This window comes from Bos javanicus, chromosome 13 (assembly GCF_032452875.1).
Source record: "Bos javanicus breed banteng chromosome 13, ARS-OSU_banteng_1.0, whole genome shotgun sequence".
Classification (NCBI taxonomy): Eukaryota; Metazoa; Chordata; class Mammalia; order Artiodactyla; family Bovidae; genus Bos; species Bos javanicus.
Genome location: NC_083880.1, coordinates 74,386,885 through 74,410,057, shown reverse-complemented (window position 1 = coordinate 74,410,057; position 23,173 = coordinate 74,386,885). Strand labels below are relative to the sequence as shown.

General features: G+C 45.2%; 3 protein-coding genes across 8 annotated transcripts; 1 reads left to right on the top strand and 2 right to left on the bottom strand.

The window, feature by feature from the left end:
- Nucleotides 1-1,825: 1,825 nt before the first annotated feature.
- On the bottom strand, nt 1,826-12,479 carry WFDC11 (WAP four-disulfide core domain 11). The gene is made up of 5 exons (XM_061437761.1): nt 12,385-12,479; nt 10,380-10,432; nt 8,650-8,746; nt 2,447-2,588; nt 1,826-1,919 (listed from the first exon to the last, which is right to left on the bottom strand). The coding sequence occupies exons 1-5, from the start codon at nt 12,438-12,440 to the stop codon at nt 1,881-1,883; spliced, it is 387 nt and encodes a 128-aa protein (XP_061293745.1). The 5' UTR covers nt 12,441-12,479; the 3' UTR covers nt 1,826-1,880.
- Nucleotides 12,480-12,555: 76 nt separating this feature from the next.
- On the top strand, nt 12,556-22,836 carry WFDC9 (WAP four-disulfide core domain 9). Of its 6 annotated transcripts, none has more exons than XM_061437757.1 (7): nt 12,556-12,791; nt 14,597-14,734; nt 16,597-16,704; nt 20,278-20,321; nt 20,860-21,011; nt 21,724-21,868; nt 22,629-22,836. In XM_061437757.1, exons 2-7 carry the CDS (start codon nt 14,675-14,677, stop codon nt 22,648-22,650), a joined length of 531 nt encoding a protein of 176 aa, XP_061293741.1. In that variant the 5' UTR covers nt 12,556-12,791; nt 14,597-14,674; the 3' UTR covers nt 22,651-22,836. The 6 variants fall into 6 exon arrangements, with proteins under 6 accessions (XP_061293741.1, XP_061293739.1, XP_061293738.1 ...); XM_061437755.1 differs by lacking the exon at nt 20,278-20,321 and adding an exon at nt 14,107-14,193 and having other exon boundaries at nt 20,863-21,011; XM_061437754.1 differs by lacking the exon at nt 20,278-20,321 and adding an exon at nt 14,107-14,193.
- Nucleotides 14,078-16,053, bottom strand: LOC133259806 (WAP four-disulfide core domain protein 10A-like). Its single transcript, XM_061437762.1, has 2 exons — nt 15,340-16,053; nt 14,078-14,403 (listed from the first exon to the last, which is right to left on the bottom strand). Exons 1-2 carry the CDS (start codon nt 15,425-15,427, stop codon nt 14,255-14,257), a joined length of 237 nt encoding a protein of 78 aa, XP_061293746.1. The 5' UTR covers nt 15,428-16,053; the 3' UTR covers nt 14,078-14,254.
- Nucleotides 22,837-23,173: the final 337 nt, after the last annotated feature.

Below are 23,173 nucleotides of genomic sequence, written 5' to 3'. Positions count from 1 at the left end.
AATCACCACTTCTCTGATGTGGTCCTGGGACTAAGTCCAGAGACCGGGTGAGTGTGTCCAGCTGGGACGTGGGGTCAATTGTGAAGAACTTGGGAGGGCAGACCCTGCTGGAGGTGGGGATGTGGTGCTATACTCCTGGCCAGTGGCTCCTGCTGAGCATCAGTGAAGGAGACACGCCATGCCTCCATCAGCCTAGAGCCTCTGACCCATCTCAGGAGCATCACAGGGCTCCTGGTACTGCAGGGTCTCCTCTTCTGCTAAGAGCTGCCCTCAGACAAGGGGGCCTTAGGAAAGAGATCATGATCATAGGTGCCAGGCTGACCTTTTCCTTTCCACAGTCTACCCTGCCCTAGAGAACTCAGAGGCTATCCCTGGAATGTTATGGATAGGAGTGCTTGCCTGGACACCAGTGCGTGTTCTGGTTTTATTGAAATAATTGAGTGCCTCTTTATTACATAAATAGAAGGAGTGGGGGTCCCTTGGAAGACCTTGAAATTTATGGAGGCAAAGGAAGAAACAAATGCATACTCTGCTTTGATTTGGGTCTCCAAAAGGTCAAGTCCCAGCCTGCAGAGAACTGCAAATCAGAGCTGATCTGTTTTGAGCCAACCCATCACCTCATGGTTGCAATGACTTTAGCATGACTTGTTCTCATCCCCTGCTCTTCTCTATGTCAAGCATATGAAAGGACCCTAGAAGTATCCTCCTCATCTCGTACATCATGATGGTGGTCAACTCCCACCTGCTCCCACTGACTGCCCCCAGTGTTCACAGGAGGATTAATACTGATGCCTTCATCAGCAAGTGTATTCCATCCTGTGTCTCTAGCTGTCTGTGTAATAACTAGACGCAGAATGCCTAAGTAAGAAGCTCCAGGAAGATATATGGAATGCAGATGTTGGGGTTAGGTGCTGGGTGCAAGATTTACTACTAAGAAATGCCCATCAGCCCAAATATATTGGTTCCTTGAACCATTCCAGGAAGATTTTCTTTCCAGGAGGAGATGTTCATAAGTCCAAAATAACATTATCTAGGAGTATGCGTGCATGCATGCTGGGTCCCTTCAGTTGTGTCTGACTCTTTGAGACCATATCTACTGTAACCCACCAGGTTCCTCTGTCCCTGGGATTCTCCAGGCAAGAATACTGGAGTGGGTTGTCATTTTCTTCTCCAGGAGATCTTTTCAACTCAGGGATCAAATCCATGTCTCCTGCATTGGCAGGCAAGTTCTTTACCACTGAGCCACCAGGGAAGCCCCTGTGTGTGTATATATAAGGTTGACCAAAAAGTTCATTCGGGTTTGTCCATAACATCTTACAGGAAACCCAAGTGGACTTTTTGACCAACCCTATATATATATATAGCTGAGCGTGAGTTCATATCGATATCTCTGATTTTAATCCAGTAACCCAGGGTTCATTCTAGCATTTTCCTTTTGCTTATTTCTAACTTCTCTCACAGAACCTGGCTTTTATCTACCAGTTACTTACCTGTTCAATCTTTCATAGCTGTAAAATAGTTTTAGAACTGTTTACCCATACCCTGTGAAAACAAATTCACCGGAGACCTGCTGTCTGAAAAATGGAAAGAAAGGGCTGCTTGCCAGTTACCCACATTAAAATGGCATGTGAGAAATAAACTTCTTTTCTTGAAGTCCATGATTTAGCCTATTAGTTCTAAGGTAATCAAATGGGGAAGCAAGATTTGGAAGCAAGAGTTGGAAACTTACATACACACTATGACAATAGAAGGGAGTGTAATAATGGCATTCAAGGGTAGTGGAATGGAGTGGAAAAAAAGTCAAGGACCACTGCTGGCAGGTGAGTTTATTAGCCAAGGATTTACTCCTTCCCAGCCCTCAGTGAGAATGAACTGGTGTCTCAGTGGGAGGCTAGGCTTTTAGCTTCTTCAGTAATTAGCTGCAAGAGAAAAAGGTTAGATGCTTAGAGGCTCTGGAAATCTGGGAAGCAAGAATTCATTCCCAAGCTTAATATTATTCATCTTTACCAGATCTTGGAACAAGAATACTTCATGTAACAACAGGAATTGTCCACTTCTGATTTGGAGGAGGGGATGGTATTAGTTCACTGAATAGATACAGGTAGAAATATGGGATCTGGGTAAGCTAAGATGGTTCATGGTAAAGTCTGACTGTGGATGCTATGGCTAGAAATCTGGATGAAAAAACAAAAAAAACACCAAGCTGTTGAAATATAGAATGAAGACATCACAGGCATTGATTATATATCGAAAGAAACAAGGTGCCCCAAGCTGGTATCTTGGTCTATTTGCCAGTGAATTGGCTTCCAGGTTTAGTGGACATGGTCTTCTGCTACGTTTGTGCCTAGGATTTAGGACCTCAGCCCTCTGTTTAGGGATAACAGCATCTGAGAAGAAGGTGAGAATCAGTGATGACACACACCCAAGCGTGCATCTCCAAACTCACTGTATTTTCCCAGCAGATGTTTCCACAGTAGGTCCAGCAGCATGTGTGATTTATTTTTACACATCTAAAATTTCTAGAACACCTGTTGTTACATTCTCGGATGGTTGGCTGTCCCCAGCACTCCTGAAGGAGCAATTCCCTCCTGAAAATGAGATGAGATGGTAAGACATTGGTGGGGCCGTATAGACAAGTGTGGGAAGAGAAGTCCTTCATAAGCTTAACAGCTTATGTTAAGCTAGAGGGCCCCTCTAGGGGCCCCTCCTAGAATCCTGGCCCCAAGTCCCCACTAAAGTACCTATCTTCTAAGAAAATCCCCTTCCTTAGCCTCCTCATTGTATTTTCACTGACCCCATTGCATCTTTACTAAACTCTTAGACTTCTCTGCTCCCCAAGTCCTATAGTGTTGCAGACTTCTGGGTCCTCTTTGTTTTTTTTTTTTTTCTGGGTCCTCTTTGAACATCCTAGAGATAGGACTCCATATACTCCCAGCATTCATCTGCCCTCCTATAAAAGTTACATCCTTATAACGGGGGATCTCAGAGTCTGAGATAACCTCTACCCTCATTATCACACCTATTTCACAGCATGGGAAACTAGACCAGGGAAAGTAAGGAATAGATTGCCTCACTTTCTTCCCCTCCTTGCTGACCCTGCCTTTAATGTAACTCAGCCTCAGGACTTCTCTGGTGATCCAGTGGTTAAGAATCCGCCTTCCAATGCAGGGAACATGGATTTGATCCCTGATTGGGGAACTAAGATCCTACATGCTTCAGGGCAACTAAATCTGCATGCCACATCTAGAGGAAAAAAAAAATCATCCTATTAAAAAAAATAAAGTAATTCAGCCCCTCTCCAAATTCTCTCTTTCATCTCATTTTCTTGGCCCCCTCCATTGATTTCATTTTCTCATCATATGGCCCCCAACATTGCTCCACTAAAGACCCATCTCATGTCTCTTTTCCATCTTTTTACATTCTGAACTATCCTACCAATGGGTTGGCTTTAACTCAAGCAGTCATTCCATTGCATTGGACTTCTGAAATATCCTATCGCTAAATTAAGGGTATATATCATGAAATGATATTGGTATCATTTGGTAATCATCAACATGCACACAGTTAGGACACAGAGCTTCTGGAAGAATGGGAAAATATGGTAGCTCTCTACTGGTGCCCCATCTCCTCCAAGATAGCCTGACACGGGAAAATATTATATCCTTATAATTTATGGAATGTATCTAAAAGCTGACAGATACTCATTGATACTTTTAAGGTTGGAAGAAGAAACACTGAAGGATCTCAGCTTGTGAATTTCTTGGATCTCTGTCTATAGAAAAGTATCTATACACTAATGCTCCAACAGGTGATCCAGGGAAGTGAGTCCTGGGTCAGATGTATCAGGCATGATACTTCTTCATTTGTCCAGAAATAAGCACAGCCCCTTCATGCCCTTTTGATCCTCAATCCAGGCTCATCACCTGCTGCTATATCTTTCCTTCACTGCTCCCAGCACAGACAGTAGTACCATACAGAGGAACATCATGAGGAGAGGTGTCCAGAACTTCATGATGTTGACCATATATATATATATACGTCTGAATAGGTGTTGTCAGGAGTTCTTTCCTTTGCAGTTGCTTCTAGAGATCAAAAGACACAAATAAAGAGAGCTGGGAAGCAAGAGGAAAATTCTCATGAAATTTCTTGACACTCTGTCCTCTAATTATTCTTCCTTGACCTCCACCACCCAACCACAGGTACAAACCAATTCTGGATGTTGACTTTGCTAACAGATATCTCTCCATCTCAAGTTTCATGCCTTCCTTTTGCAGGAACCCGCCCCAGCCCCCCTGCTTTTTTTTGATGTGCTATCTTCCCTTGATTAAAAAATAACTCAAGGGATTTCTGGTAGTCCAGTGGTTACGAATCTGCCTGCCAACACAGGGGACGTGGGTTCGATTCCTGCTCCAGGAAGATCCCACATGCTGCAGGGCAATGAAGCCCATGCACCACAACTACTGAGCCACCACTCTAGAGCTTGAGTGCCGCAACTGCTGAAGTCTGTGTGCCTAGAGCAAGTGCTCCACGACAAGAGAAGCCACCACAATGAGAAGTCCGCACACCGCCACTAGAGAGAGCCAGCACAGATCAACAAGCCCGAGTGCAGCAAAATAGATGAATACATCTTTAAAATAATGATAATTCAAATTTAGCACTTAAGACAAGCTTCATGCCTTCCTTTTGCAGGAAAACCTTTTTTATTTTTATTGTTTTGCAAGTGTGTGTTATTTTCCCTTGATTAAAAAAATGACTCAGAGGCTTCCCTGGTGGTCCAGTGGTTAGGAATCTGCCTTCCAATGCAGGGAACTTGGGTTTGATCCTTGGTCAGGAAACTAACTCACACAGCACAACTAGAGAGCCCATAAACTGCAACAAAAGATGAGCGTGCTGCCATTGAGACCCAACGCCAAATAAATACATAGAATATTTTTTAAAAGAAAAAAAAAGGAAGTAAGTGGTCAGGGAAAGATATCACAATAAACCAGCTGGTAAAGAGATGGATTCAGCCAGATCAAGACAACCACAAGTGAGCAACTTCCATCATTTGGGTGGGGGAAAACTCAAGCCATGAAACCACCCATGACAGAGTCAATTTGAAGCAGTACCAAATCCAGAAAGTACAAAGTTCAAGAGCGCAACACTGCCTGCCAGAGGAGCTGTCCTGACCCCTTTATCTATTCATGCTAGATAAAGCCACCTCCAAATGGCTCTTAGCTACCTGCAGGAGGAGAGGAAAGAGCAAGGAAACTGACCACTCTCTTTCTAGGTGTGGAGGGAACAACCGTTTTAATTCAAGCTTAGTGTTTCAACTGTGCTTGGGCTTAGACTTTTTTCTAAATTTATTATATTATGAATAATATATTTTAGCATATAATATACTATTATATTTTAAATTTAGGCAGTGACTAGAAAAGTCTGGTTCTATACCCAAGCTCTCATATAGAACCAAGAAATGAAGTAGCTCTTCTGGATATATTTAAATGGGACAAAGGACAAGACTTTCAACATATTACTAGTAACATTCCCAGTGAATATTAATGATATGTGTACCAGTAACACAGATTATTAATATTTTCCCATGGATCATAAGACATCTGAAAATTTGTGACTTCTCTTTCTTCAGGGGGAAAAATGTCTTTGGAAACCTCCTTGCAACTGAAATTCGGTTAAATGCATTTGTAAATGTGGAGATCCTTGGACAAAGGATACTGCCTATCTCAAACCCTAGGTGGGGTTGGTGCCAGTTTTTCCTGTTTTAAGGTTAGTTTATTCTCAAAAACAGACTCACAGATTTAGAGAAGGAACTTATGGTTATCAGGGGGGAGGGCGGTCTGGAGTGATAGCTAGGAGTTTGGGATTAACAGGTACACACTGCTATATTTAAAGTGGAAGGACTTCCCTGGGGGTCCTGTGTTTAAGATTCCTCAATTCCAATGCAGAGGGGCACAGGTTGGATCCCTGGGGAACTAAGATCCCGTATGCCCCACATGCCTCATGCCATGGCCAAAGATTTTTTTTTAATTTTTAAAAATTAAAACTGATAACCAACAAGGACCTACTGTATAGCACAGGGAACTCTGCTCAATATTATGCAACAATGGGAAGAGAATTTGAAAAAGTATTTTTAAAAAATAAAAGAAAAGAGAGGTAGGATGAACTGGGAGATTGGGATTGATAAATTTACAAATGTATATACAGATACATGTATACATGCATAACGCAGATGGCTAATGAGAACCTACTGTATAGCACAAGGAACTCTACTCCATGCTCTGTGGTGACCTAAAGGTCCTAAATGGAAAAAAAGCTATATGTATATATATATATAGAGAGAGAGAGCTGATTTACTTTGCTGAACAGAAGAAACTAACACAACATTGTAAAGCAACCATACTTCAAAATTTTTTTAAGTACAATTTAATTTTATCAATAATGGCTATGGTTTCTCATAGCCTTAAAGAGTTAGACATATAAAAGGAACCTAGATGGGGTCGCTAAGAGTCGGACACGACAGCGACTTCTCTTTCATTTTTCACTTTCATGCATTGGGGAAGGAAATGGCAACCCACTCCAGTGTTCTTGCCTGGAGAATCCCAGGGATGGGGGAGCCTGGTGGGCTGCCGTATATGGGGTCACACAGGGTCGGACACGACTGAAGTGACTTAGCAGCAGCAGCAGCAGAGACACATAACTCTAAAATGTTTAATTATTTAAAAATTGGTTTATTTTACCAACAGGATATACATCCTGTCTTATCAATAGGAGGGAAATTCTCTCCCACTTGACACCACACTGAAAACTGTCAGTGTGGCATAGACAGTAAATTCCTGTGACTTTCTGGAGTCAGACATTCAAATTCCTGTGAATTCCCAACCCCAACATGCCTAGTTTAATATAAGCTATGTGTTTGGCTAACCACCTAATTTCTCAAAGACTCAGTTTCCCTGGATGTATTATTTTTGGGCTCCAAAATCACTGCAGATGGTGACTGCAGCCATGAAATTAAAAGATGCTTGCTCCTTGGAAGAAAAGCTATGACAAACTTAGATAGCATATTAAAAAGCAGAGACGTCACTTTGCTGTCAAAGGTCCGTATAGTCAAAGCTATGGCTTTTCCAGTAAATAGATGAAAGGGTTGGACCATAAAGAAGGCTGAGTGTGGAAAAACTGATGCTTTTGAACTGTGGTGTTGAAGAAGACTCTTGAGAGTCCCTTGGACTGCCAAAGAGATCAAACCAGTTAATCCTAAGGGAAATCAATCCAGAATATTCATTGGAAGGACTGATGCTGAAGTTGAAGCTTCAATAGTTTGGCCACCTGATGAGAAGAGCTGACTCATTGGAAAAGACCCTGATGCTGGGAAAGATCGAAGGCAGGAGGAGAAGGGGACAACAGAGGGTGAGATGGTTGGATGGCATCACCGACTCAACGGACATGAGTTTGAGCAAGCTCCGGGAGATGGTGAAGGACCAGAAAGCCTGGTGTGCTTCCTTGGGGTTGCAGAGTCTGACACGACTGAGTGACTGAACAATATGGGGATGATATATCCACATAGCAAACGTTGACTATATGAAGCATTAGCAAAAAATTTAAGTTTTAAAAATTAAAAAATTAAGCCTCTTGGCATATGTTACAAATTATAAAATAGGAAAATATAGAAAATTTTGGGGATTTCCCTGGTAGTCCAGTGGCAGACTTTGCCTTCCAGTGCAAAGGGGTTTGGATTCAGTCCTTGGTTGTGGAGCTAGATCCCACAGGCCTTGCAGCCAAAAAATCAAAACATAAATAAAAGAAGCAATATTGTAACAAATTCATTAAAAGACTTTTAAAAATGGTCCACATGAAAAAAATCTGTTAAAAATAATAAAATAAAAATTGAGGCACATAGACGGTTAGCTGGGTTGCCTTTAACTTCTAAAACACTGTTATTTGGAAATGATTTCAAAATTACAAGAGTAAGACTAGTCAAAGAACTTCTACATACTATTTACTCAGATTCACGTATTTTAAGAATTTACCCCTAATTGCTTTCTCTCTCACATGTGTGTGTGTGTATATATATGTATACATATATATACACATATATATATATATATGCCTAAGCCATTTGAGGGTAAGTAGATACATCATGGTTCTTATTTAGGAATAATACTTCAGTGAGTACTAACAATAGGAGCATTCTCTTCTGTGATCACAGTACAACTTCATTAAATTGAACATTTCTAAAATCTTTTTATCGAATCTACCATCAGTATCCCATTGTGTAAATTCACCCAAGAATGCCCTTCCTTTATCTTTTATGAGGTTGAAATTTTTGACGACGCTAGACAGTTTTTTCTTTTAAATAACATTCCTCATGTGGGGTTTGTGTGCAGTGTCTTCATGATTAGGTGCAGGTTATGCGTTCTCCCTGAGACTACTCTGAAGACAATACACAATGGGCCATGTGTTGCCGACAGTAGTGTCATGTGTATTGTAGGCAATACATGGTGAGTCGGCGTCCATCTGTCTCATCTTTCTCTCACTTTCTCCATTTGAACATCAAGGACCATTACTTCTTTCTGGGAGCATGAATTGGACACAAGCCACAAATGAAAGCATTTTCAGGCTCACATTTCCAGCCCCAAGATTCTGACCCTCACCTACCTCTGAAGTTGTTGGAGTTGGAAGTGCCGGTATTTATATGACTGATGGCTCTTCTTCCTGGTCTCTGCGAACTGCCGAGCCCTTGCACACGGGGAATCTGATGAGCAGAACAGAGCTCGAAGGTTCAGAATGTAATCATGGTTCTGGTTGTGGCAGATCTGGGAGTTCTGCCAGTAAGTTGGGTACATATAGAACATTGTCCCTAAATTCCTATAAAAAGTACTCAAGGAGTACTTTTTTTTTCTTTTAATCTCTTTGTGCTGCAGGTAATACAGGTAAAAGCCAAACACTGGAGAACTGCAGGAGCCTTCCCTCCCTCAACACACACATTTCCTGGCTGTCTGGGTGATGGTAAGGGTAGTGAAGGATCTGCATATCTCTTTTTTGCTAACATGTGTGCGATGACTTTTGTAACATCCTATCCATCTCTATGTTAACTTCTCCATGGTTAGCACCAGCCTAACACTACCTGCAATGGCACCCAACTCCAGTACTCTTGCCTGGAAAATCCCATGGACGGAGGAGCCTGGTGGGTGCAGTCCACGGGGTCGCTAAGAGTCAGACATGACTGACCCCACTCCAGTACTCCTGCCTGGAAAATCCCATGGACGGAGGAGCCTGGTGGGTGCGGTCCACGGGGTCGCTAAGAGTCAGACATGACTGAGTGACTTCACTTTCACTTTTTACTTTAATGCATTGGAGAAGGGAATGGCAACCCACTCCAGTATTCTTGCCTGGAGAATCCCAGGGACAGAGGAGCGTAGTGGGCTGCCGTCTATGGGGTTGCACAGAGTCGGATACGACTGAAGCGACTTAGCAGCAGCAGCAGCACTACCTGAGCACAATGTCCTGTGGGTTTTGAGCTACTGAAAAAACAGAGCTCTGCCAAGAGAGCTTGGAAAGGCCACCTAATACGGAGATTTACAACACAGACTTAACCTGGATTCAAATTCTAGTTCCCACTTACTTTTGGTGAGTCACTAATCCTCTCCGTGCATCAATTTCCTCACTGACAAAGTGGATTAATAGCGGTGCTTTCCTCATAGGGTTATTGTGAGGGTTCCCTGAATGATTATCTGTTAAGCACTTAGAACCAATGTCTGAATTAAATCAACAAATGAGAGTGTTACCCAATGAAGTGTCAAGCATCACCCAGTTTAATACCAGATTTACTACCTGTCAGATATTTAACATGTATTAGCTAGTACTCTCAATGACCCTATGAGTTTAGTACCATCATTCCTATTTTACAGATGCAGAAACTGAGACATAGAGGAGTTAAGCAACTCCTTTGAAGTTCTTAAGGGCAAGATATAAATAAATAAATAAGAAAGTAAACAAGTAAATAGATACAGCGTGATTGTGGCTATCTAGTTTTAGCTGTTTTTAGAAAATCCATACCGATCAATAAGGAGCAAATAAATCACTCCACACATAACCGTCAGCCTAATGAGGAAATAGAGAACGTTACAAATTTCAGTTTGTTAGGAGAGAAATAAACACCCCAACGTAGCAGGTGCAGTGTCAGAGTCCATGTTTGTGCATGTCTGCCTGGTCACTCAGTCACGTCCAACCCTTTGTGGCCCCATGGACTGTAGCCCACCAGGATCCTCTGTCGATGGGATTTTTCAAGCAAGAATACTGGACTAGGTTGCCATCTCTTTCTCCAGGGGATCTTCCCGACCCAGAGATTGAACCTGTGTCTCTTGTGTCACAGGCGGATTCTTTACCTGCTGAGCCATCAAGGAAGCAGAGACATACGAAGACCACAGAGACTGCATGCCTGTAAATGAGGTAGGGGCACTGGGCTTAGGCTAGGACACAGATAAAATAACCCTCAGAAAATGGAAGTCTGAATGCAAATGGAGGAATGTTGAGAAACAGGCTGCCATCTACAACAGATCCCTGGACTCTGAGAAATCAAAAAGAGAGGTGCAAGTACAAGAAACCCTAAGTAGGCAAACACAGGAAGACGCCATTTCTCAGAGTGCCAGCGGGGACACAGAAAGGGCAGTGCCTCTGGTAGACTTAGAGGCCGTGGGAAAGGATGAAGCTAGAGAGGAAGGCAGTGGGTCCTCAGAGTCCACACACCTGATTATACAGGTGACTCATTTCCTCTGGAACTGATCAAGCTCAGTCTCATTTATACCATTTCCATTTGACAATGAACCGCCTCTATGCACTGCCCCCCATTTTGAGACTTCATAGATCAGATAACCCCCCAAGTTGCGATGGAAGCTTTCAGTTGCAGAGTGGTTTGATGTCCCCTGGTTAGACATGGGTCTTAACCAGGGTTTGCTAGCAAGGAAAAAGCTGCTTCAAAAATGGAAACCATCTGGCAACAGAAGAGAAAGTCTGACCTCAACACAGGTGTGCATTCTTTGATTCTCCTACTGGAACTTGCAAAGAGACCAGTCAGCATCTTAATCAACCACAGACACTTTGTATAATGCATGTACTAGGGGCTACGACCCAAGGGGCAGGCAACTTGCAAAATATCCTGGACCTGTTGCAGAAATATTCCTTAATTTGGAGTCCACTCAAAACTAGCAGCCTTGGACCTCCCTGGTGGTCCAGTGGATGAGAATCCGCCTGCCAGTGTAGGGGATGTGGGTTCAATCTCCTGTCTGGGAAGGTTCCACGTGCTGTGCAGCAATTAAGCTGTTCTAGAGCCCAAGAGCCACAACTACTGAGCCGGCAGGCTGCAAGCACTGAAGCCCATGTGCCTATAACCATTGCTCTGCGACAAGAGAAGTCACTGCAGTGAGAAGCCCACGCACAGTAACAAAGAGTAGCCCCAGTCGCTGCAACTAGAGAAAGCCCACGTGTGGCTCTGAAGACCCAGTGCAACCGAAAATAAAAATTAGTGAATTATTTTAAAAAACTATCAACCTTATGTTCCCCCAGAAAGTCAGTAAGAGCAGAGTGCCCCCAAAGTGGCCTTTATTGTCTCCAAAATCCAAAGAGCACCACCAAGGGAATTCCCTGGTGGTCCAATAGTTAGGACTCGGTGCTTTGATTGTTGTGGTCTGGGTTCAGCCCCTAGTTAGGGAACTAAGATCCTGCAAGCTGTGTGTCACGGCCAAAAAACAAAACGACGACAACAAAGCAGAGCCCCACCACGTACTGTGTTTTTCTTCATGGTGGGCAGCAGAAGGTGCAGCAGCTTGTCTGCTGCCTCCCAGGGTCTTTCCTATACACCTGGACAACTGGATCTCTGGAAATGTTACCAGCAGAGCAAGTCCTGACTATCGTCAGGTGTCAGACTTCTGTCAGTCTGGACTATTGCCCCACCCTCTGGCATGCAAGTGCTAAAGCATCTAGGGTGCCTGCTATTTCCATTCTCTATGGCCAGTGAGCAGAGTGGCATAGGTATGATGAAGCTGGCGTGATGCTCCATGGAACACCAAGGGATCAAAGTCTCTTCAGACTGTGAAGTCAAAAGCCCAAAGAGATGAATTAGTCCTGAAGTAAGACACTGAGGGTCTATTGCTAGGTCTGTACATGGGAGAAAGCTACTTCCGATTATCTTGGTTGATAGGAACCAGAGGTAAAAATTTGCTAGAAGACTGGAACTTGAGAGGACAACAAATCATGCAATAAATAAATATATAGAGAGACAGACAGGCAAATAGATAAATGAATGAGTGAATAAGGCATAGCAACCAGGAGCCCATGTGTTTGTCACAAACAGATCAGTCCTGATCTGCGATTTTCTGTAGGCAGGGACTTGACCTTTTGGAGACCCAGATCATGGCAAACTCTGCACTTGTTTCCTCCTTTGTCTCCATAGATTTCAAGGTCTTCCAAGGGACCCCCCCACTCCTCCCTTTTATGTAATAAAGAGGCCATTGTTTATTCTAATAAAAATAGAACACGAAGTGGTAGCCGGGCAAGCACTCCTCCTAGCCATAGCGTTCTAGGTGTGGCCTCTGAGTTCTCCAGAGCAGGGTGGACTGTCCAGAGAGGGTCAGGGCACCAGTTACCACAAGGAGAAGAACAGCTGCTTCCAGTAAAATTCATGGTCCATGGTGTCCACCAGTGGCGAGGAATAGGTCAGCCTGGTATCTCCGATACACCCATGGAGTAGGACACGATGGGCTTGGACCTGGGAGGCCATTCACTATGTGGTCCCCTGGCAGGTGATTTTGCCTCTCTTAATAGTCTGTCCCACGGTGTTTGACGGGATAGCCAAGCTTGGGAAAACGCTTGCAGAGTGAGGTTATCTGAGGAAGTACCACATAAGAGCTCCTTTAGAGCATGCCCTTAGCACCCAACTACCTCCAACGATGTCTGAATTGCTAGTGGATCATGATCTCTTTCCTAAGGCCCCTTGTCCAAAGACAGCTTTTAGCAGAAGTGGAGGAGACCCTGCAGTACCAGAAGCCCTGTGATGCTCCTGAGATGGGTCAGAGGCTCTGGGCTGATGGAGGCATGGCGTGTCTCCTTCCCTGATGCTCAGCAGGAGCCACTGGCCTGGAGCATAGCACCACATCCATGCCTCCAGCAGGGTCTGCCCTCCCGAGTTCCTCACAATTGACCCCACGTCCCAGCTGGACACACTCGCCCGGTCTCTGGACTTAGTCCCAGGACCACATCAGAGAAGTGGTGATTGTACAGAGTAGTAGGGACTCTGGACCCCAGGGAGGAATTTCTACTGACTCACCATGAAATCAGGGGCAAGACCCAAGGCATCCTGTGCCAATTAATCCTGTCACATCACCCTGAACCAACTGTTCCTCCCTCTGGATTAAAAAAAAGAAGAAAGATGAGGCCATAAGGAAAGGTTGGGACCGCACAGTTAAAGGAAGGGCCTGGAGTCTCAGGGATCGCAGCCAGGCCTCATTCCACAAGCAGCCTGTTGGTGCTGCTGGAGTGGGGACAGCACAGGACTCACTCCCCGTGGACCGTCCCACTGGGATGCAGAGAAGGGAGCACAGAGGAAATCTCCTCCTCCAAGCAGACCACGATTTCTCCCTCTCCTTTGACCTTGGACATGTCATCTCACTTGGGATTCACTTTCTTTGTTGCAAAGAGACAGTGACCTGAGCCTCTCAAGGACGATGAGCAGGATGGGATGGGGGTGGACCAAGTTTAAGAAGAGTCCTTCTCGGGGGCCTCCCCTTCTGTGCCCCAGGGTCTAGCCTCGTGGCATGTCATGTTGAACTTGGCCCTTTGGGGCTCTGGGCGAGGCATGTTCTCCTGAGGACCAGGAGGTGCCACCGAGCAGGTCCTCCCCCGGAAGTCCTGGTTCAGTGAGCAGAGGAACAGGGGGGCTGGCAGGGAAGCAGAGGGAGGTGGGGAGGGGGAGCACAGAAGCTTGACAAGGGGAGAGATCAGAGACCCGGACCCAGAAAGGCGGAGGCCCTCTGGGGTCTGTGCCGGGTTCTCCATGATCACAGGCACTGGGAGTGAACTAGGCAGGCCCTTCCACATTCGTTCTGGTTTATTTGACAGGGACATGTTGTTCAGATACTGGCTGGACAGGGTGGCGTTCCGGTCGACATCCTGTATCCAGGGTCAAGTCCTTATCTTCAGCCGCAGGTACAGTGTCTGCGGAGACGGCTGGAGGGGGGACAAGATGTAAGGCCCCAGGCTCTCTGACTCACAGAACGTTCATGCAAATGTTCCCGCAGAAGGTTGAACAACATATGTTATTTGCTTGACATTCTCGATCATCACTGCAGGGGATTTTGCACATATATATTTTGGGTCTTTTCTCACACTGCTTGATTTCTGGGGGTTGCTGCTTTTCTGAAACAGAGCAGATGAAAGGTCAGTGGAACCAGGCCCCTGAGAATACCTCTCTAAAGCTTAAAACTTCCAAGACCCCAGACACAGGCCCACTCATGACTCTTGGACTTTTCAGGGAACTCACCTCCGCCCTTCACCAGATCCTGGTGATGGGTAGTATCTTAAATTCACTCCTCCTACTCTTCCCCAATAGACCTCGATGCCTGGACTTCCTGGACTTCCTGGACTCTCTCCATAATCCTGCAACAGGACTCCGTCTCCCATATTTGTCATGGCCTTGGCCAAGTCACCTCCACAGAACCTGCACCCGATCCCTGAGAACTCCACAAAGGCGAGGATGACCTGCTAACTCTCCCCTCTCTCTACAATCCGTGGGGACCAGAGAGGAAGATGAACTTGCCCCTTCGTCATCTCTCTCCTCTCATGCTGCCACTGTCTGCTCCATCCCTGCCGCTTCCCAGCAAAGTAGCACCCTCAGTGTTTCCCTTCCACTCTCAGCATCCTGCTCCCTCTGAGATAAATTTACCTTGACCCTTGCACCCCAAATGTTGCTCTCCCACGTACTTTCATTCTACACCTGCTCCCCTGAATGTCTCGGAATGTTTACCTGTCACCTGTGTGCATAAACCAAAGAATAGCTGTTTGTTTTCCCACCTGATTCTCGCTCAGGTGTATCTTTCCCTGTCGTAGGTACCACAGGTCTCTGGATTCGAGGGATGGGGAATGAAAAGATGCAGTTTCCCCCTCCACCCCCATCACTCTTCCCAGAGCCAGATAAAGAGGCTGGAGGGCCGTGGTTTGGGAAGAACCAGAGTCTTCACAGTGCTGTGGTCCGACCGAATAGGATGTGCCGGAAAGTTCGAACTCCCAGGTCCTCCTTAGACTGGATGGGTCACCCCTCCCCGGCCCCCTCCCGCCCCCTCCCCCACCACCTACGGTTCGTCTTCTGGCTGTGTTGCCTTCCCCTGGCCTGCAGCAGCAGAACGCAGAGGAGCAGGATGGGCAGCAGAGCCTGGGCTCTCATGACTCTGGCCAGAGTGGTGAACACTCCGTCTGGCCTGGACTCCCCTGGAGAGTTGAGTGGGGAGAGAGAAGGGAAGGAAGGAAGGTGATCCTGGGCTCCTCGCTGCCTCTCCTGGCCAAGCCGGGGCAGAGCAAGGAGTCCTTGTTCCTCACGTGGCCTGCCCCTCACCACGACCCACTCCTGTGGCACTGGGGCTCCTACAGGGACGGTCCTCCTCTCACAGCTAATCTTCCTCTTTTGTGAACAGTTTTTTTTTTTTTTCTGGAAGATGTAACTATTTCTATTTTGTAATTACAAAATAATTTATAAGAAAAGAGACAAAGAGTGTTAAAAAAGATGATCATCTCACTGCCTGGAATTAACATGGGCCCTGTTATACTGTGTTTTTAGTTCTTTGCATATTTACTATGTACAGTTCTTTGTCTTCTCACATTTTGAATCACCCAGCTTTTGTTACCCATCCTCTCCACTCTTAATGAATATTGTAAATATTTCACAAAATATGATTTCTCATAATTGCACAGCCCTCACTTAACATAAATGCCTATTGTCAAGCATCTGTATTACATTATGGAGAAGGCAATGGCATCCCACTCCAGTACTCTTGCCTGGAAAATCCGATGGACAGAGGAGCCTGGTAGGCTGCAGTCCATGGGGTCGCTAAGAGTCGGACATGACTGAGCGACTTCACTTTCACTTTTCACTTTCATGCATTGGAGAAGGAAATGGCAACCCACTCCAGCGTTGCCTGGAGAATCCCAGGGATGGGGGAGCCTGGTGGGCTGCCATCTGTGGGGTCTCACAGAGTCGGACACGACTAAAGCGACTTAGTAGCAGCAGCAGCAGGATTACATTAATTACTGATTATCTGGACAATATCCTGTTGAACATTTTTATTCAGAAGTCCTTTTTTCTTTTTCTTTTAAAGTAAGGCAGCTGGAATTTGTGGGTGAGAAAGTGAGTTAGGTACACAGTGTTCTTCCTGGCTTAGCAGGAGACACTTCTCACATCAAAGAAAATCCAGGACTTCTGGATGGGTGAATATCACAGAGGCTGCGATGTGACCAGAATGTTCCTGAGTGGGAATGAAAGATGGGCTGCAACCAAAATCACCTTTAAGTTCCCAGCCTTTGAACTGACTTTTTCTCCTCTTCTGCCCCCTGTTCCAGACCACAACCCCTGCCCCCTCCCGCCCCTCCACCGACTCTCCCAGTAGGAAGAAGCCAGATAAAAAAACAGCCTGTTACTGCAGACACTACACTCAGATGCCTTCAGAGGTAGGTGGAGGTAAGGGTTTTGAGGCGTGAGTTTTTATTTGTGGCTTGCTCACATGAGTTTCCTTCCCAGTGATATCAACATTCTTCCTGTAAAATGGGGATTATTGCCTGAGGTATGAATAAGAAAGTTGATAGAGAGGGCATGGGAACTGTTTGAAGTGCTCTGGTAAAAGGAGCAGAGAGTAAACAAGATGACAATATCCCTGACTAGAAAGCCCCAGTTCTCTCCTTTAACATCTAGAGAGCCCAGGACCCTGAATTTGGGGGAGGGGGCAGTAGTTCTGTGTCTTTGTGATACCTAGAGACCATTTCATTGCCATACACCCTATGTCATCATGGCCAAAAGATTCGCCCAGACCTCTGTATGTGAGTGGTACACAGCCTGCGCGGGATGATACTTTTCCTCTCTGGGATCATTTAGGACACCTGAGGTGTGCAAAGAAGGGGACTGGGCATCCCCAGGATCCTGAACAAGCCCTCTAGGGACAAGTGAGAAGCTCAGAGAACAGGACGAAGAATGAGGCTCTTTAAATGAACAGATCTCAAAGCTCCAGCAAACTTGCATCTAGAACGCTATTTTTGAATACAAATAAACAGCTTCATTGAACCCATTGCTTTGAATTTATTGTGTCTGTCTTCCTCCTTCTGTGTGCAAAAGGCGGGGGTGTCAAGAATTCAGAGGCCGGTCCCAATCCATGCCCAACTCCACCCAGTTCTCTTTTGCCTTACCCCTGCCTATAAGTGGTTAACAGAGCACCCTCATTACATGCCTGTCTTGCTATGTGCTGCTGCCTTTGGAGGATCAGAAGAACACTGAGCCCGGCCCAAGGACTGGGAATCTTACCACTCTTAGCTGGCTTTCCAGTGCAAAAAAAAATGTGAGTGATTTACAGGATTTCTGGAAGCCCACTGTGCATAAAGAAAGTTCACCTTTAGCTTGGAGCTTCACCAGTTAAGTGGTATCCTTTGGTATAAATATTGCCCAATGTGTCAGTAGGTGAACTTCACAGTTTGCCCTCCCCATGCCCTGCTGAAGCAGGCTGGCAAGAATATGGGTTCTGAATGGACATGGTTGGAGAGCAAATATACGCATCTGAGTGGAAGCCCCCGGACATCTGATCTTTTACCTTTCCAGTTTTTTTGACTGTGCCGGGAGGCATGTGGGGTCTTGGTTCCCCAGCCAGGATTGAACCTGTGCTCCCTGCAGTGTAAGCGTGGTCTTAACCCCTGGACCACCAGGAAGTCGCTTTTTTTACGTTTTAAGGGCTTTTCCTCTCCTCTTCTTCATTAATCTCCTTCTCTTACTGTCTCTCCTCATCTCCTAAATCCAATTTGCCTCTAAGTCAATGCATCGAGGGATTCACATGCCTAAAATGTGCATTTTTGCAACTTCCAAATTTCACGTATTCTGAGTGGACAATGAGTTTTCAAAGATCCCTTTGAAAAATTCCACACCTTTTAAATGATCTCTAGCACTAGCCTTGCTTTTAAGCAAAGGCATTTTGTTTCATTCCGAGGAGTGTGGTTTCATAGAATTTTCTGTGATGATGGAGATATTTTACATCTAACCTATCCAATAGACTAGCCACTAGCTTCATGTTGATATTGAAGCCTGAAATGCCTGGAAACTAAACTTAAGTTTAATTTTTAACTGAAGGACAGTTGATTGTGTTAGTTTCAGGTGTACAGCATAGTTTTTTTTTTTTAAGGTTATATTCCATCAAGATACTGAGTATAATTCCCTGAGCTACACAGTAAAACTTTGTTGTTTATCTTGCACTTTAAGTTAATTTATATAGTCATAGGTGTCAGCAGCTACCATATTGGACAGTAGTCTTCTGGTGGACTGAAAATTTCTAAAGACTTTCAGGGAGAGAAACAACCTCTACCTTGTTACTGATTACTATGTTACAGATTACTATGTAATCTGTGATATCAGAATTTTACCCTTTTCTTAGATTCTTTCATTTTTCTTCCTGTTTGGTTTTAAGAGAGCAAGATAGCAGATAATGGATGAAGGAAGCAGATGGGAGAGGGCGGGGACTTCTAATTAAGTCTCCTTCCCCCCATGTCCTCCACCCCTCAGCTGCCAGTTGTCAGCAGGCTATCTCATCTTTTTTCTGCTTCTTTGTTTTCTCCTGAGTGAGTGAGTGAGTGAAGTCGCTCGGTCGTGTCCGACTCTTTGCGACCCCGTGAACTGTAGCCCCCCAGGCTCCTCCGTCCATGGGATTCTCCAGGCAAGAATACTGGAGTGGGTTGCCATTTCCTTCTCCTGAGTGCTAACTATCAAATATATATTTCCTTATTCTCTTACTTAACTAGAATGGCAACTCTACAAATGTATGGATTTTTGCCTGTTTTCTTCATGACATGGGGAATGATCGTAATATTTATCATTGTATTGTTGGCATGACTTGTGTGATGTGATCATATTATTTTTGTCCCCCGCCTGCTCTGTTTGATTTTATTCACAATCTATTTATTCAGAATAGATTTTATTCTATTCAGGAAACAGCTAGTTTTTCCCTTGCTTCTTCAGGAAAACTTTGGTAGCTGCCCATAACTTCTGTGACTTTAGTCACAAAACATTTTCTCAACCTAATCATTAGAATGTGCAGGCCCACAAAGTTAGCCACAACTTCCTAAATTGCTTAGAACTGTGGATCCTCCTTTTTCTCAGAGGCTCCAGCTGTGGAAGAGGATGTGGCCAAAATCTTTCTCTTGGGTTCTTTGTGATTCTGTTCCTCCACCCCCAACTGGTTTAAAAAAGTTTCTGGCCCCTGGGTAGTAGAGGGAGGAAGGACCACTAAGAGAGATGGGAAAGTTCTTACACAATAGGCGTGATCACTGGCTGGCACTGGGCTTTTGGTCCTCTTTTATGGGTGATTTCAAGAATTCATTGGAGACACAAAATGGCATCAGGCCATTTACAATTAGATACTTCTCAAACTGTAGCCCTCTTCTCTGCTACTACAGGTCGCTTTAGACACATTCCTCACCCTTTAGAGTTTTCAGTCATGACTGGAACACAAGTCTACAGTGTCTCTGTAAACTTTTGGGGACATACTGGAGACTCTGAGTAGCAGCCACAGAGCTCATGCTCCCAACTTGGAATTGGAAGACAGCATGTCTACTTCTCTGGGCAAAGCTTCTGACCAATGAGGTCTCCTGCAGCATCTTCTCTCATAACGCCTTCAACTTTGGATCATCTTTGCAGATGAAATTTTTTTCCCCAGTTTTTTACAGTTTTATTAATTTTTATTGGAGTATAGTTGCTTCACAATGTTGTGTGAAAGTCTTGCTTCTAAGTTTGGCCAGCAACTTTTCTCAAGTCCTGCTGAGTCATCTATCTCATCCACTCTGTCTTAAGGTCTCAACTAAAACTTCCACTATATCATCCTGTTACCTGTGTTCTTAACAGATCAGATTATTTCAAGTAGTCTATTTTTCCAATTTCATAAAATAATGACCGCAACATAAAAGCATAGACATTATACAGTTATCTCTGGGTAGTGGAATAATGGATAATGCTTACCCATTTCTTCTTCTTCTTTTTTTTTTTTTTTTAAATAGCTGTGCTGGGTCTTCGTTGCTGTGCAGGCTTTTCTCTTGTTTCGGTGAGTGGGGGCTACTCTCTGTTTGTAGTGCACGAGCTTCTCGTTCCAGCCGCTTCTCTTGCTGCTGAGCACAGGCTCTAGAGTGTTCGGGCTTCAGTAGTGGCAGCACGTGGGCTCAGTAGTTTCAGCGCCCGGGCTCCAGAGCACAAGTTCAATAGTTGTGGCATACATGCTTAGTTGCTCCGTGGCACGTGGGGTCTTCCCAGACCAGAGATCAAACTCGTCTCTCCCGCATTGGTAGGTGGATTGTTTACCACTGAGCCACCAGGGAAGCTCTCCTGTTTGTATTTTTTTAACAATACAACCTGAAGATAAATTGCTTTTTGATCAGAAAAAAACAATGCATTAAAAAAAAAAGTAATTTCATAAAGGAAGGGGTACCTAATGTGAATGGGGAAGAAGTCCAGGGAAGCCACTGGCTAGTTTGCTGTGTTGCTGGGGCCAGGGGGCGGAAAGGAAAAGTAGGAGAAGAACAACACAATATTCACAGGCATTTTCTCTTTCTTTCCTACCCTGTCCCCTTAATTCCTATCTCTAGTAGCATCGGGAAAAGACCTGCTTTCTGCCAAAACCTAATCCACACACACGTAGAAACGACCATGAAGCCCTGGATTCTTCTACTCATGCTTCTCACCCATGAGCTTGTGATGTTTCTGCCTGTGCTGGGAGGCATCAAGAACAAACTTCTCTGTAGGTGGTATGGCCAGGGAGGACAGGGAGGAGGGTGCTTTGTCCAGGCCTGGGGTGTCTTGTATAACTGATTCAGGGCCCACATTTCTAGGATCACCCTTTAAATGAACAGAGTCCTCCTTCAAGCAAGAGATGTCCAAGAAAGATTAGGTTGGCTGTTCCCAAACTGGCATCTCCTTAAGCTTCCTTTCCCAGCTCTGAAAGCCGTAGTGGGTACATGGAAAGGGAATGTAGCTTTTGCCCACATTCCATAACCTAGCAGCATACAATAGTGGCCAATGGCAGACCACCTTGGGTGGAGGAAAGACCAACACAGAGTTTCCCTCTGAGCCCACAGTTTTCCAATCTGAAAATTGGGTATGGAAATTGGAGCTAGAGACCATTGCAGACCTTGCAATCTAAAGTTATGTGGGAACGGACTTGGTGAGGTGGTGTCATCTGTGTTGGGGTTGTCCGAGGCCCCATCTTTAGGCAACCTGGACAGAACCTGCAGCCCTGCAATGCCGTGGGAACATGTGGTAAGAGGGAAGTCATGCCATATAAGGATGGTCTTCTGTAAAAAGCCACTGCCTAGGGTTCACAGAGGGATTCTCTTCAAAGGCAGAAAAATATCCTGTGACTTACAGCTCAGGGATTTTTCAACTTGAGAAAAGATTTCTTGTCCAAGTGCTGGGTGGATAGACACTGCCAACTTCTATGCTCTTGATTCCAGATGAAATAAGAGACATTGATCAATGCTGGGTACAGCCTCCATCATTAAGGTATTGTGTAAAAAGATGCACTAAATTAAGGGAATGTTCCTTTCCAAATCACACATGCTGCTGGACCTACTGTGGAAACATCTGCCTGAACAATGAGTGAGTTGATTGGGGTGGGAAGGTTGGCCTGCAGATGCTTCCTTCCTGCTCCTTGCCCTTGTTCAGAAGGTGTGACCTGGGACAGAAGACATCATCACCCAAACCCTGGTCAAAGAAACAAGCGGCATAAGGCAACGTCCTCCTGCCCCCACACCTAGGCTGCCACTCACTGCGAAGTAAACAAGATACCAGCATGGGGGCCCTCCACGTATTTTTTCACTCTCATTCAATTCCCCGCAACATCACCCATCAATTTGTTCATCCTTCCCTTGTCCAAGGTTCCTATTATTGCCTCAATCTGGCCTCTCCACTGGCCCCTTTTCTTAGCCAGGCCCAAGGAGACCAGGTCTTTACTTGTCTGCTCAACTGGCAAATCTCTTGAGAGAAATTGATTAACAAGCAGGTAACTCCTGATCTTCTAGGAAGACTTCCTGTTTCCATTAACTGGGACTAGAAAGTCAGTTAAGTCGCTTAGTCATGTCCAACTCTTTGTGACCCCATGGACTGTAGCCCACCAGTCTCCTCCGTCCATGGGATTCTCCAGGCAAGAATACTGGAGTAGGTTGCCATTTCCTTCTCCAGGGGATCTTCCCGACCCAGGGATCGAACCCAGGTCTCCCGCATTGCGGGCAGACACTTTAACCTCTGAGCCACCAGGGAAGCACCTGGTGCTTAACTGGGACCAAGGGAGGAGTTAAGTTTGGGAATGGATGTCCCCCAGAGTTCTGTGACTTTTAACCACTTAACTTTTCTCTTCCAGGGAACCTTTTAAATTCAAGTAAAAGTCCTAGTTTCTAGCTGACCTCCTCCCAACTAGTGTGGGCTGGAGGCTATGTGGCCAAGAAGAGGGCTGCCTGGTTCTCTGTTGGGATACCCACTCGCTCCAGCTGAGGATTTCTGTTCTTCCTTGACCTTTCAATCTTGAGAAGGCTCACGTCTTTGCCAAATAAACTGATGCACCAACTTGAGCATTCTGTGTTTGTTGGTACTTTATCCCTGTGACTTCCTTTCTTTCATTATAACCCTCAACAGCTCCCAGAGGTGTTCCCATCCCATCATGGGCACAGGCACTCAACTCTGCCTTTCAATTAGACCCATGTATTAGTCTGGCATGGTCATGGTTGTAGCAAAAATACAGAGTTTATAAAAATCTTGGGGGGCCACGTGCTCTAGATCTCACGTGCTGCAACTCCTGAAGCCCGCAGGCCTTAGAGTGTGTGCTTTGCAACAAGAGGAACCACCACAAAGAGCAGCCCTCACAGCGCAACTAGACAGTAGCCCACATCTGCAGCAACGAAGACCCAG

Coding starts and splice junctions, on each gene's coding strand:
- WFDC11 (XM_061437761.1), bottom strand. CDS start 12,440: ATGGAGACAAAGGAGGAAACAAGTGCAGAGTTTGCCATGATCTGGGTC. Junction 8,747..10,379: donor CTTCCTTGATGGCTCAGCAG/GTAAAGAATCCG, acceptor TCTGCTCATCAG/ATTCCCCGTGTGCAAGGGCT. Junction 2,589..8,649: donor CAACTCCAACAACTTCAGAG/GTAGGTGAGGGT, acceptor TCTCATTTTCAG/GAGGGAATTGCTCCTTCAGG.
- WFDC9 (XM_061437754.1), top strand. Junction 16,705..20,859: donor ACACTCAGATGCCTTCAGAG/GTAGGTGGAGGT, acceptor TCCTATCTCTAG/TAGCATCGGGAAAAGACCTG. Junction 21,869..22,628: donor AACATCTGCCTGAACAATGA/GTGAGTTGATTG, acceptor TTTCTCTTCCAG/GGAACCTTTTAAATTCAAGT.
- LOC133259806 (XM_061437762.1), bottom strand. CDS start 15,427: ATGAGAGCCCAGGCTCTGCTGCCCATCCTGCTCCTCTGCGTTCTGCTG. Junction 14,404..15,339: donor ACACAGCCAGAAGACGAACC/GTAGGTGGTGGG, acceptor GCTCTGTTTCAG/AAAAGCAGCAACCCCCAGAA.